Genomic DNA, 10,966 nt, shown 5'->3' on the forward strand with positions numbered 1-10,966 from the left:
GTCCTGAGTGAGGGGCTCAAGGATGGAATTTGTTTCTTTAGTGAACACTCAGTTTTGATTTCCAGAATGAGGTAGGTAAAGATTTTGTTGCTGGTGTTGTGATCAATTTTAAAAAGGGGAGAAGAGTGAAAAACAGGATAACTCTGCTGGAATTTTTCTATTCTAAAATACATTTTTCTTCAAGTCTGTCATATCTCTGTCTTATCTAGCCAAGAGTCTCAATAAAACCTTCCCAAACTTTTTTAGAGGGAAGCATAAAACCAGAAGGTACTTTTTAGAACTGAACTGAATTTAGTGCTGCAAGAACCAGCAATTTACAGTGAGTAGAGATGAAAATAATAATGTAGGCTGATTTGGGGTTCTGAGCAGGTCAGAGCTGCTTTGTCTCCTGCAGAAGAGTGCTGTACCCTGGGTGGGTGTTGGGTGGGATGGGAGGTGATGGCTAAATCAGATTAATTGGGTGGTGGAGGGAGCTGATGCTGCCTGGCACCATCTGCTCTGCTCTGCAGGTGCTGTCCCAAGCCTGCTGTTGGTTCCTGGGGTTTTTTCTGTTTGTTTTTTTCCCCAGGAAAGTGCTCTTTTCCAGAGGTTGTGTTTGGTTATTGTTGCCCAGAGCAGGAAAATTATTCGTGGCTCAGCTGGGAATTGGCCTGTCGTGATATTTTTCCAGTAAAATGCAACCTGGGCTATGGCAGAGTTTCCTCTGCCTTCAGGAGACAACCACAAAACCCAAAACACTAATGTTTGGTGGTGTTGTTTGTATTTTTAATTCATAAATAATTTCCTTGAAAGAAAGTATACAAACCCCCCAAAAAGCAGCAAATTGTTGTCCTTCCCTTCCTCTCCCTCTTGCTGATGGACTCAGGAAAAAAATGTCCATTTTGGGCTCTTCCCACCAAATAAGCTCCACAAGAGCTGTGAGCCATGAGTAGCCCCATGGGTGAAGATAACAGCTGTAGAAAATCCACAGAATGTGGTAAATTTAAGCTTCCTAGAAGAGTCACTTCAAAGAAAAGGGATGATGGAAGAAGAGCTCTGGATGTCCCTGGGAACAGAAAGAGTAAATCAGCTGTTGGGAAATGGAGTATGACTTCAAATTTTATCCTTGTTTTATTTTGCACTTGGCAAGGGTTTGTGGTTTCCCAGTTTTGGGAGGCAAAGCAAAGACTTTTTCTCTAACCACAAACAAAACCAGCACCAAAATCAGCTGGCAATCCTTTGGTAATCCAAATAGACCAGTGGCATTGTGGATGCTGGGAATATTAAAAAATCTGAGTGGGTTATCACTTACATGGTGCTCAGCTCTGTCAGTCATTTTCCTCTTCTGTAAAACAAAAAGAGAATTGCAGAGTTAGTGTGTAAAACTGAAAGGATTGGTGTGTTTTGCAGGTTTGTTTTCAAAAAGGAATATGTTTAAAACAAGATGAGGAGAAAGCCCCAGAAATGTAATTTGGGCTCCTGCCTTGTTCTCCATTAATTTTCTGCCTGCTGCTGGCTCTCCATCCTACAGAGCAGTGTGTGACTGTGGCAGCAACAGCAATTGATGCCTTAAGTTTTAGCTTTCATATTTTCCAGATTCTGTACTGCATTAGTGTATAACTCTGAACTTCATATAAGGTGTTACCAAGTTCCCTTCAGAGTTTAGTTAAACAATCTTTTTCCAGCCTGAGAACCAAGGATGTTGTTACAACTTCAAAAAGTGCAAACAGCAGCGAATCGAGGAGAGAATCTGGGAGGATGGGACTGTTGGAACTGCAAATGGACCAAAACTTACAAAAGTGTGAAAACTCATGCCCCGGTGCCTATTTTGGGTAGAACCTCCGCTGGGCTCTGGGGCTGCCCAAGGTACATCCCTGTTTTATTCCTCTAACTCTGCCCAGCCTCTGCTCCAGGCATCACCCTGGGGCTTCAGGAGCGTTCAGCAGCGATCCCAGCGCCCTCACCTTTGTCCTCCACTTTGAAATCCGAGGGGAGGAGGTTGTCCTGCCGATTGCCCAGCACAAAGGCCAGGAAGGAGAGGATGAGGGCGTCCAGGATGCCGATGATGCACAGGATGTAAGCCCAGCGCACCGTGCAGGCTCCCAGCGTGTATTTGTCCGCTTTGTCCCCGCACATCCTCCTCACCTCGCTCGAGTCCCAGCCGTCGGGGTAGATCAGGCAGCCAATCATCAGCCCTGTAGCTGCAGGGACAGGGGGACATGGTGCTCCTCAGATGATGATGTCAAAGATTTTTAGCTTTTTATGTTTTACATATATTCATATATTCGTAGATTGCTGTAGCTTCCAGTGTTTTTCCTTTCTTGCCTGCGTTTAGGAACAATAAGCTAACCTTATCAACACATTCCTAAATATCATTTAGTATTATTTCAAGAAGAGAACCAACTTCAAAAACTTGTATTTTCCAACTATAATCTGAACCAGACATAAAAGTCAAGAGAAACTTGACTTTTGTCTGAACTGCTTCCAGAGGGTCAGGACCCCAGGAATTATTACCTAGCTAACTAACTTTTCATTTGGACAGTGTATAAGTGTACGAATCCACTAACCTTATAAAAATTGCAGAATTACTATTCACCATGTGTACTTTCCACCATGTTGTTCACCTGAAAGCTTTCACCTGAAACCAATAAAGGTTTCACCTGAAACTGATGAAGGTTTGCTTTTATATCCACTCCAATTAGAAAGATGTATTCAATTTTCCAGGCATCAATACTGAAGTGGAGAGATCACATCATGTGCTACAGACTTGTCCCCTGAAAGGTTCTGTGGTTGCTGATCCCCATGGACTCTGCTCCACAGGCAGGGAGGAGCAGGATCCTGCTGTCTGCCTTCCCACCAGCCAAGGATGTGCTGCAGCAGCATCTCCTGTCTCAGCGTTGCCCAGGCAACATCTCTGCACAGAGCCCTGGCCGTGTCACTCCAAGGAAACATCTCCAAACAAAACTGGAATGGGTTTAATCTCTGAGAGATGGAAACCCTGGCCTAGCACCTTGCAGCTAGAGCTGTATCAGCACAGCTTTGCAGGCAGATTAATTCTGCTTGTTCAGCTGTGGTGGTTCCAGCAGCAGCTCCTCCTGTGCCTGCTCTCAGAGCTCACACACAACCCTGACAGCTGCTCCAGGGTCCCCAGCACCTCACCTTGGCAGCTTTGCCATGGCAGCTGCACCACCCCCAGTGCCAGAAGGTTGGTCATGCCCCAAAATCTCAGAAATGCCTTTTTCCCCCTGCTCAGAGAAATTGTATTTACTGGACCAGGCTTGGGATGAGTTTATATGCAAGGTTTTGGGACATGATGGACAAAAACCCTTCTCATGCTCCACTCTGACATTGGAAGTAACTGGTGCAGATGTGAGGCAGTCCCTGACTCCTCTCACACAAGAATCAACCCCGTGGTGGACAAGCAGATGTTCATCCCTGTCCCTTGTGGATGTCTGCAGCTTCCTTAAATGCATCTTGCCCCCACCAGTGCCTCTTCTCTGCCACCAGGTGTTCACTAAACCAGAACCCCCTTCTGGGACAGTGGCCTTGTCTTTTGCCAATGTTTTCTTTTTCCTTGGCTTGGGGACAAGCCAGCAGCAAGGTGAGCAGGCAGAGAGGATTTCTCTACATGGAAAAGCAGTTTGTTAATTACATACAAAATAAATCTTCCCTGTAACTAACAGAGAAATGGGGGGAGCAGGAAAGAAATAATTTCTGTGAAATTGTGCCCTTGTGCAGAGCAAAGGCCAGGAAATTTATGGTCTCTTAGCCTGCCCAGTTTTTTTTTTTTAATAATTTCTAAAATGCAGCAGTAGCTGTCCATCTGGCCAGAACTGCCTGTGATAATTCTCTCTTCCCCCGTTCAGAACAACAACAACAATAAAAAAAAAACCAAAACCATAAAAACCCCCAACTCCCACAGCAAAGCCTTTCTGTGCTCCTACTCTCCAGGAGGCTGAGCTGCCCCAAGCTTCTTATCTAAATCTTTGCTTGAGCTCGATTCTTTAGCTGGGAACTGAAGAAACCCCGCTGCCCCCTCCCTGCCACGGGGGCTGTGCCAGGGCTCACATGCATCATTCAGGAGCTGGGTTGGGTTTCAGCCGAGGCTCTGATCAAATACAGGAGCTGGGTTACCAGGTGTCTCAAGTGCCTTGGGGGGGGGGGGACATGGGGAGGGCTTGAGAGCCACAGGGATGAGCAGCAAAGTGACAAAATGCGAGTGATGGTGACAAATCAGCCATTCAGTCCCCTCCTCGTGCATTACTCCCTGAGCTCAGGGAGTTACTACAATGGCCCAGCAAACGTCAGCACTGGCTCCCTGTTTCATTCCTGCAGGATGCCCAGCACAGGAGAGACTCTGTGCCCTGGGGGGTTTCTTTGGTGCTCCTGAACCGATTCTCTGAAGCATCCCTGCGGCTGAGCAGGGGCAACTCCCCCAGGCAAGGGGAGACACAAGGTTTGGCAGCAGCAGCAGCGCCCGGGGAAGCATCACCCGACACACGATGTGTGTCCGCTGCTCTGGGAGGAGATTTTTACTAAAACCCCCCCATGGTAACCAGCAGGAGGGAGCAAATGGCGTGGAGGTGACACTGGGGTCTCTTGGCTGGCCAAACCCCCATCCCCAGCAGGACGGGAACAGTCGGTCCATGAGCAGCCCCCGCTCCCCGCGCACCCCCAGCCCCGCTCACCCGCTGCCAGCTGCATCCAGGCGCACACTTTGTAAACGGTGGCTGCGTTGCAGAAGAAGAAGAGGCTGAAGCAGAGGATGGTGCCGATGATGAGGAAGGTGGAGACGCCTACGAAGAACATGGCAGTTTTGAAGGCACTGGAGGGGATGGTGCCGAAGTCCAGGGGGCTGCCCTTGCAGATGAGCTCTCCGGTGAGCGCGTTGCCGATGCAGTAGGAGAAGAGGCCGAAGTAGCCGGCCTGCGGCGTGTCGATGCTGTCGCCGATCCAGTAGGGCTGGATGAAGGTCACCACCATCAGGATGGAGAAGCAGAGCGTGAAGAGAGCCCAGAGCACCCCCATGGCCCGCGCATTCCGCACATAGTTGGTGTGGTAGATCCGCGCCGCCTCCTGCGCCGGCAGCAGCTTGGTCATGGCGGGGGCAGCGGCCCCGGCCCCGGACCGAGCCCCGGCACCAGAACCGGCCCCAGACCCGGATCCAGCCCCAGAACCGGCCCCGGCCCCGCTCCGGCCCCGCCCGGAGGCAGCGGGGGCGGCGGGAGGCTCCGGCAGCGGCGGGACCGCCCCGGGGGGCGGCGGCGAGACCTCCTCCCACCCCCGCCGGGCCGGGGGGGACTCGGGAGGAGCCGGAGCGACCCCGCTCCGCAGCCGGGGCGGGCGCGGGGGGAGGCGGCGGCGCCTGTCGGGATGTGCCTTTCGGGATGTGCCTGTCGGGATGAGCCTGTCGGGATGAGCTTGTCGGGATGCGCTCTGGGGATGCGCCTGTCGGGATGCTCCTGTCGGGATGCGCCTGTCGGGATGCGCTCCCGGGATGCACTTTTCAGAATGAGCCTTTCGGGATGTGCCTTTCAGGATGTGCTCCCGGGATGCTCCCTGAAAGAGCCCCGAGGATGTGCCCGGTGTGCCTGGAATGCTCTGTCGGGATGTATCGCCTGCCTCCTTCATGTGCTCTAAAACGCACCTTGGGATAACCCAAATATCCCCATGGTCTGTCCTGGGCTGTGCTCTGTAATGCATTCACAGTGCACCCTGTCCCCCACTGTGCCCCCAGGAACGCCCTGGGCTGTGCCACCCTCCCCCGGGAGTGTGTGAGGATGTGCCTGGGCTGCACCGTGCACACCTGGGTGTGTCCCAGAATGTGCCACATGCCCCAGGATGCGTGTTGGGACGAGACCCAGGACCCCCAGCGTGTGCCCCAGAATGTGCCAGAGGCTGTGCCATGACCCCAGGATCTCATCTGGCTCTGCTGTGTGCCCTGTGATGTGTCCCAAATTCTGTGTCCCCTCTGCTGCTCCTCTCTGCCCTCCCAGCCGGTGTCACTAGTGTCCCACACTGGTAGGGAGCACAACGGCTGCTGCATCATTGGGGTGGGGACTGCAGGCAGGGAGGAACATCCTCACAGTTCCACTGCAGAAAGGGAAATGGCTCAGCCTGCCAGCAGAACATACAGGGGTGTCAGCCAGCACCTGGGCAAGGCCAGGTCTCCACTGCCAGAAGAGCATGGAGATGCCCCAGAGGGCTGCAAGTGCTTGTGGCCACCTTGGGACCTCTCTCCAGGAGCCACATCTGCCCTGCATCCTGAGTGACCACACAGGTTCAGCTCCTGTTGTAGGGACCAGTGCCATGTGAAGTGTGACAGCCAGTGACCTCAGCATCACTCCTGTGGCTGTCAAAGGCCAGGGCTATGTGGCCATTAATCATGTCCAAGAACAGGGAAGCAGCTGTGCTGTTCCCAGGCCTGCTTTCCTTTCATCAGCCACACCCCCCCCAAGCACTGAAACACAGAGCAAATATTTGGCAGGACAGGTGAAGTGCTGGCACTTGGACTGGGGACTTTGGTGGGCTCTGGACCCTTGCAGGAGGCTGTACAATCGTGCACAATATGAACTTTCTCCAGAGGGTTTCTTGGTGTCCATGATTCCATTTTATAGTTGGAGAATCTGGTGGTTTTCCCATGGAGCAGAGCTCCTGTTGTGGCCACCAGCCCTCACACTGCCCGTGAGCAGCAAGGAGGGAATTCCAGAGAACTGCAGCTCCACAGCCCTCTGCTGCCAGGGGGAAGCAGAGGAGGAAGGACTAGAAGCACAGAAGGGCCATTATTTAGTGTTCTTTTTGGCCAATTTAAAGGGCAGGTTGACATGGCCAGTGTGGGACAGTCCCCTGGCAGCAAGACCTGGTAGCCCTGGGCTTCCAGCAGTGCCCCAATGCCACGAGCTGAGGTGTGATAGGGACAGCCCTGTCAGCTGATGGGCACAGGCTATAAAACACCTGCCAGCCTTGTGGCACAGCCACAAACAAAGCTGCCATGGCCAACGTGCTGCCTGCCTGCCTGCTCCTGGCCCTGCTGCTCCTGGCCCCAGCCCTGGGGGCTCAGCAGGAGAAGGGGCTCATCATCAACTTGGTAAGGGGAGCCCAGCCCTGTCCTTGGCACAGGATGCTCCCACTGCTGCACACATGGAGGGCTGGAGATGTCTGCTGGGTTTTCTGGTGTTGTGAGGGAGCTTGGAGCCTGGGAAATCAGCTCTGTAAAGGGACAGGGAATACAGAAAATGGATCAGACTGAAGCTCTCAGCTGCCTGAGCCAGTCAGGATCACACCCTAGGTGGTTCACAGGGGCTGGGGAGCGGAAATGCTTTCCCTGTGGTGTCTCAGCCCATGAGTCCAGCAAAAACCACTTTGGTGGGTGGTATTTTGGGCCAGACTGAGGAAATGCTGCAGATTGGGAAGTGGGGCATGGGGGCAGCGGTGCTGAGCCTCAGCCAAAAGGCAGAGCTGGTGTTCAACACCCACCCAAACCCCTTGGGCTCACAGCTAGGGTAAGATTAAAGGGGAACAAAGAGGGGCGTGGTGCTCAGGCCCTGCCTTGTGCTGCAGGAGATCGGGGAGCTGTGCCTGCAGAGTATCCAGTGCAAGAGCGGCTGCTGCCACCGGGCCAACGGGCTCAGCCTGGCCCGATGTGCTTCAAAGGCAGCTGAGTTCCAGGAGTGCTCCCCTAAGGTAGGTGCTGCCTGCTCCCAGGGCTGGGCAGGGCTGGGGCATGTCCCCCACACTGCACAGCCCTTGTTCCCTGCAGAGCATCTATGGGGTCTACTACAAGTGTCCCTGTGAGAGTGGCCTGACCTGTGAAGCTGATAAAAGCATCGTGGGCTCCATCACCAACAGCAACTTTGGTGTCTGCAAGGACCCCCAGGACTCCTACAGGCGGCGGTGAAGGAAAAGCCCCTGTGCCCCTCTGCCCCTGCCACCCTGCCTTCCCCTCTCCAGGGATTCCTGGGTCTGGCTCTGGGGGGATTTGAGTAAAGAATAGCTTCTGCCAAGCTGCAAGGTGGTGTTTTCACTCAGCCCAGCACCCTGACCCCAGGACAGGGACAGCAGGGCCAGAAGAGCCTGGAAAAAGCCACATGGACATGATGGTTTTGTGTGTACGTGTGTGTGATCATACAATAATCTGGGCTAGGCAGCAGCAAGACAAAACTGAGCTCTGCTCAAGGGGAGTTTTAAAAAGGGGATGCAGGGCAGGGGAAGATGCAGCAGCCCCAGGATCTGAGGAAGTCACTTGGGTTGTTCTTGCCTTGGTTTATTTCCAGCTGTGGCTGCTCTGCTTGGAAACATTCCATAGAAAAGGTTTGTTGCCAGAGAAGAGGGACTTGCAGGTGGTGTTGAAGCTCAGGGTGCTCTGTGTCACCACTCTGGCTCTGGAGCTCCTCAGGGAGGGCAGATGGGGCTCAGCCAAGTGGGAGCCCCCTGGAAAGGACCCTGTGCAGCAGCAGCAGCTCTGTGTGCCATGGGAGCCCCTTGTGCAGCACCTCCACCAGCACCTTGTAGAGCACTGCTCAGGCTGCAGGATGTGCAGGAGCTTTGGGAATTTGGGATGGATCTGGAGAGTGACAGTGCTGAAGCAGCCCCAGCTGGCAGCAAGGTGCCCATCCCCTCAGGGCAGAGCTGTGCCCTGGGCAGGGTGGGCTGTAGGGTGTGGTGCCCAGAATTTTGGGCATCGGGAGGGAACACAGATATACAACAACAGGGAGAGGAAGAGGAGGCACCTGTCTGGAGAGCTGTGGAAGCAGCAGAAGATGAGGGGATAATCACAGGGTGTTCTTACCTTCTCCAATGCTGACTTCACCCCATATTTTTCTCTCCCTGGGGCAGAGCAAGAACCAGGCACCCACAGCCCCACTCCCCACTGCCCCCAGGGCTCTGCACCACATGGGGAAGCCACAAAGGCTGGGGGCAACCCCTGGCAGCTGAGGAGCTGCTCCAGGAAACTTCCTTTCCAGGACAAGGGTGACCAGCACCTTGAGGATCTGCACCTGCAGAAACACCAGGGACACATCTGGGAGAGTGGCACAGCTTGGGGGGGTCCCCATTGTTGAAGGGCAGCATGAGGGCAATGTGGGGACCTGGTGGCCTCTGCCAGTCTGGCTCAGAGGAGAAAATTCTGACTTGGATTTTAGTTTTAAACTTGTGGTGGGTGGGGAAAGCCTGGAGGGTCTTCTTCTTATTATCATGGTGGTCCTGGTGAGAGGCACCAGATCAGTGTCCTCAGTGGTGCAGGATGAGGTGTGGGGTAAGGGGTAGATGAGGATAGGGATGGGCACAGGGATGGGGACAGCAATGGGGACAGCGATGGGGACAGCAGCCACTCTCCTGCAGCAGCAGCCCCGGCAGAGCCGGGGAGGGGACAAGGGACACAGGGTCTGTCCGGGGACCCCCCATCTGTGTGGGATCCTCACAGCAGCCCCGGCAGAGCATTTCCTGGCCGCGCACCGGGAGCTCTGCCTGCCCGGCGCTGGCCTCGCCCGCGGCTTTGTGCGCTCGGCAGGGGCGGGATGGGAGCAGCGCCCAGCGCGGGCCGGGCCGGCACCGGCAGAGGGCAGCGAGCCGAGCCGAGCCCGGGACCCCCGCCCGGGACAGAGCCCGGGACAGAGCCCAGCCCGGGACAGAGCCCAGCCCGGGACCCCCGCCCGGGACAGACCCCAGCCCCGCACGGACCCCAACCCTGGGGCAGCCCCCCTTGGGGGTCCCTGAAATCCCCCAGCTCTGACACTCTGAGTGCTGCAGTGGGGGACCCCCAGAAGGAGGGGGATGGTATTTGATGGGAGATTTCTGCGGTGTCCCCGTTTTTGTGGTGTCTCCACGCTGGCAAAAAGACGATGGGGGCACCAGAGAGGTGAGAAAGGGGTGGCTGTGCTGAAGTGGGGGACGCATAAATCCCCTCCGTGCCCCGCCCCATCTCAGCCCTATATTTACTGGTGAAGCCGCAGCTTTATTTTGGCAGCTCTTGGCTGGTAAATATTGGCGTAAACCGAAAACCAGACGCCTGACTCACGGCGCCTTAACAAACACAGGAAGGGGCCCCTGGCGCGGGTGGGGTGCTGCCAGCCCTGGGGACAGGGGGACCCTCCAGCAGGGTGGGGGCGACCTCAGCTGCAGAGCTCGGGGTGCACGAAGCATCCCTCTGCAGAGCATCCCCGTGGGGAGAATGGGGGAAGCACGGGTACAAGTTTTGGGGCGCCCCTTCCTCCTCCCCTGCTCAGCACAGGGGTCTCCCTGCTTGGTTAAAAAGCAGAGAGGAATATGAGACTGAAGGGACGCTGGGGCGGGGGGCAGAGCAAGACCCTCCCCAGCCTCACCCCATCGGCAGGATTGCCCCCCACCGCCCAAGCACATCCCCTGAGGGTCACCCAAGGGTGTCCCCCTTAGCAGGGAGGTGTGTCCCCCTTAGCAGGGAGGTGTGTGACACATCCCCCGCCCCAGTGCCCCCTCACCCCGCCCTGGCCGCTGTTACCGAGGGTACAGGATGTTCTCACTCAGCCGAGCTCCCGCTCCCCAACCTCTCCCCGCCTCTCCCCCCTTTCCGCCAGCCCTCGGCCTTCACCTCTCCTCCTCTGCGCTGCTTTAACCCTTTTTCTTGCCCCCTAACACCGCCTTTTCCTCTTCTTTTTGTTCTCCTTCTTGATTTCTTTTTAATTTCTGCGCAGACGCTCTGAAACTCCCTCTCTGCCCCTTCCAGGGCATCCCTGCACCCCCAACTCGCTGCAGCTCCAGTGGGGTGCCCACCCAATGCTCAGCTTTGCAGACAGCCCCAAGAAAATCACCCCATCCCCAGCCTTGCTAAATGCTCCAAACAAAAAAATGTGTGTGTGTGTTTGGGGGGTTTGGGGTGTTTGCTCCTGCAGCTTCACCCCGGGGGCAGAGGCTGCCAGCCCCAGCCCCAGGAGGGGGGAATGTGGTTTTGGGGGGGCTGAGCTGCCCCTGACCCCCACGGTGGAAGGCACAGGCAGCAGCCCTGCAGCTCCAG

General features: G+C 55.3%; 2 protein-coding genes across 2 annotated transcripts; one reads left to right on the plus strand and one right to left on the minus strand.

Annotated features, from left to right (window-relative positions):
* Positions 1–753: 753 nt before the first annotated feature.
* LHFPL5 (LHFPL tetraspan subfamily member 5) lies at positions 754–5,339 on the minus strand. The gene is made up of 4 exons (XM_079327246.1): positions 4,668–5,339; positions 1,944–2,180; positions 1,292–1,324; positions 754–1,045 (listed from the first exon to the last, which is right to left on the minus strand). Exons 1-3 carry the CDS (start codon positions 5,077–5,079, stop codon positions 1,308–1,310), a joined length of 666 nt encoding a protein of 221 aa, XP_079183372.1. The 5' UTR covers positions 5,080–5,339; the 3' UTR covers positions 754–1,045; positions 1,292–1,307.
* Positions 5,340–5,911: 572 nt separating this feature from the next.
* Positions 5,912–7,904, plus strand: CLPS (colipase). Its single transcript, XM_079327253.1, has 3 exons — positions 5,912–7,066; positions 7,540–7,662; positions 7,739–7,904. The coding sequence occupies exons 1-3, from the start codon at positions 6,971–6,973 to the stop codon at positions 7,874–7,876; spliced, it is 357 nt and encodes a 118-aa protein (XP_079183379.1). The 5' UTR covers positions 5,912–6,970; the 3' UTR covers positions 7,877–7,904.
* The last annotated feature ends 3,062 nt before the right edge of the window (positions 7,905–10,966 follow it).

This window comes from Erithacus rubecula (assembly GCF_903797595.1).
Source record: "Erithacus rubecula genome assembly, chromosome: 26".
NCBI classification, from domain to species: domain Eukaryota; kingdom Metazoa; phylum Chordata; class Aves; order Passeriformes; family Muscicapidae; genus Erithacus; species Erithacus rubecula.

What these genes read in the sequence shown, in the direction of transcription:
- LHFPL5 (XM_079327246.1), bottom strand. Translation starts at nt 5,079, where the DNA reads ATGACCAAGCTGCTGCCGGCGCAGGAGGCGGCGCGGATCTACCACACC. An exon ending in CTGGATGCAGCTGGCAGCGG is followed by an intron (nt 2,181 to 4,667) that starts GTGAGCGGGGCT and finishes CTGTCCCTGCAG; the next exon opens with CTACAGGGCTGATGATTGGC.
- CLPS (XM_079327253.1), top strand. Translation starts at nt 6,971, where the DNA reads ATGGCCAACGTGCTGCCTGCCTGCCTGCTCCTGGCCCTGCTGCTCCTG. An exon ending in AGGGGCTCATCATCAACTTG is followed by an intron (nt 7,067 to 7,539) that starts GTAAGGGGAGCC and finishes CTTGTGCTGCAG; the next exon opens with GAGATCGGGGAGCTGTGCCT. An exon ending in TCCAGGAGTGCTCCCCTAAG is followed by an intron (nt 7,663 to 7,738) that starts GTAGGTGCTGCC and finishes TGTTCCCTGCAG; the next exon opens with AGCATCTATGGGGTCTACTA.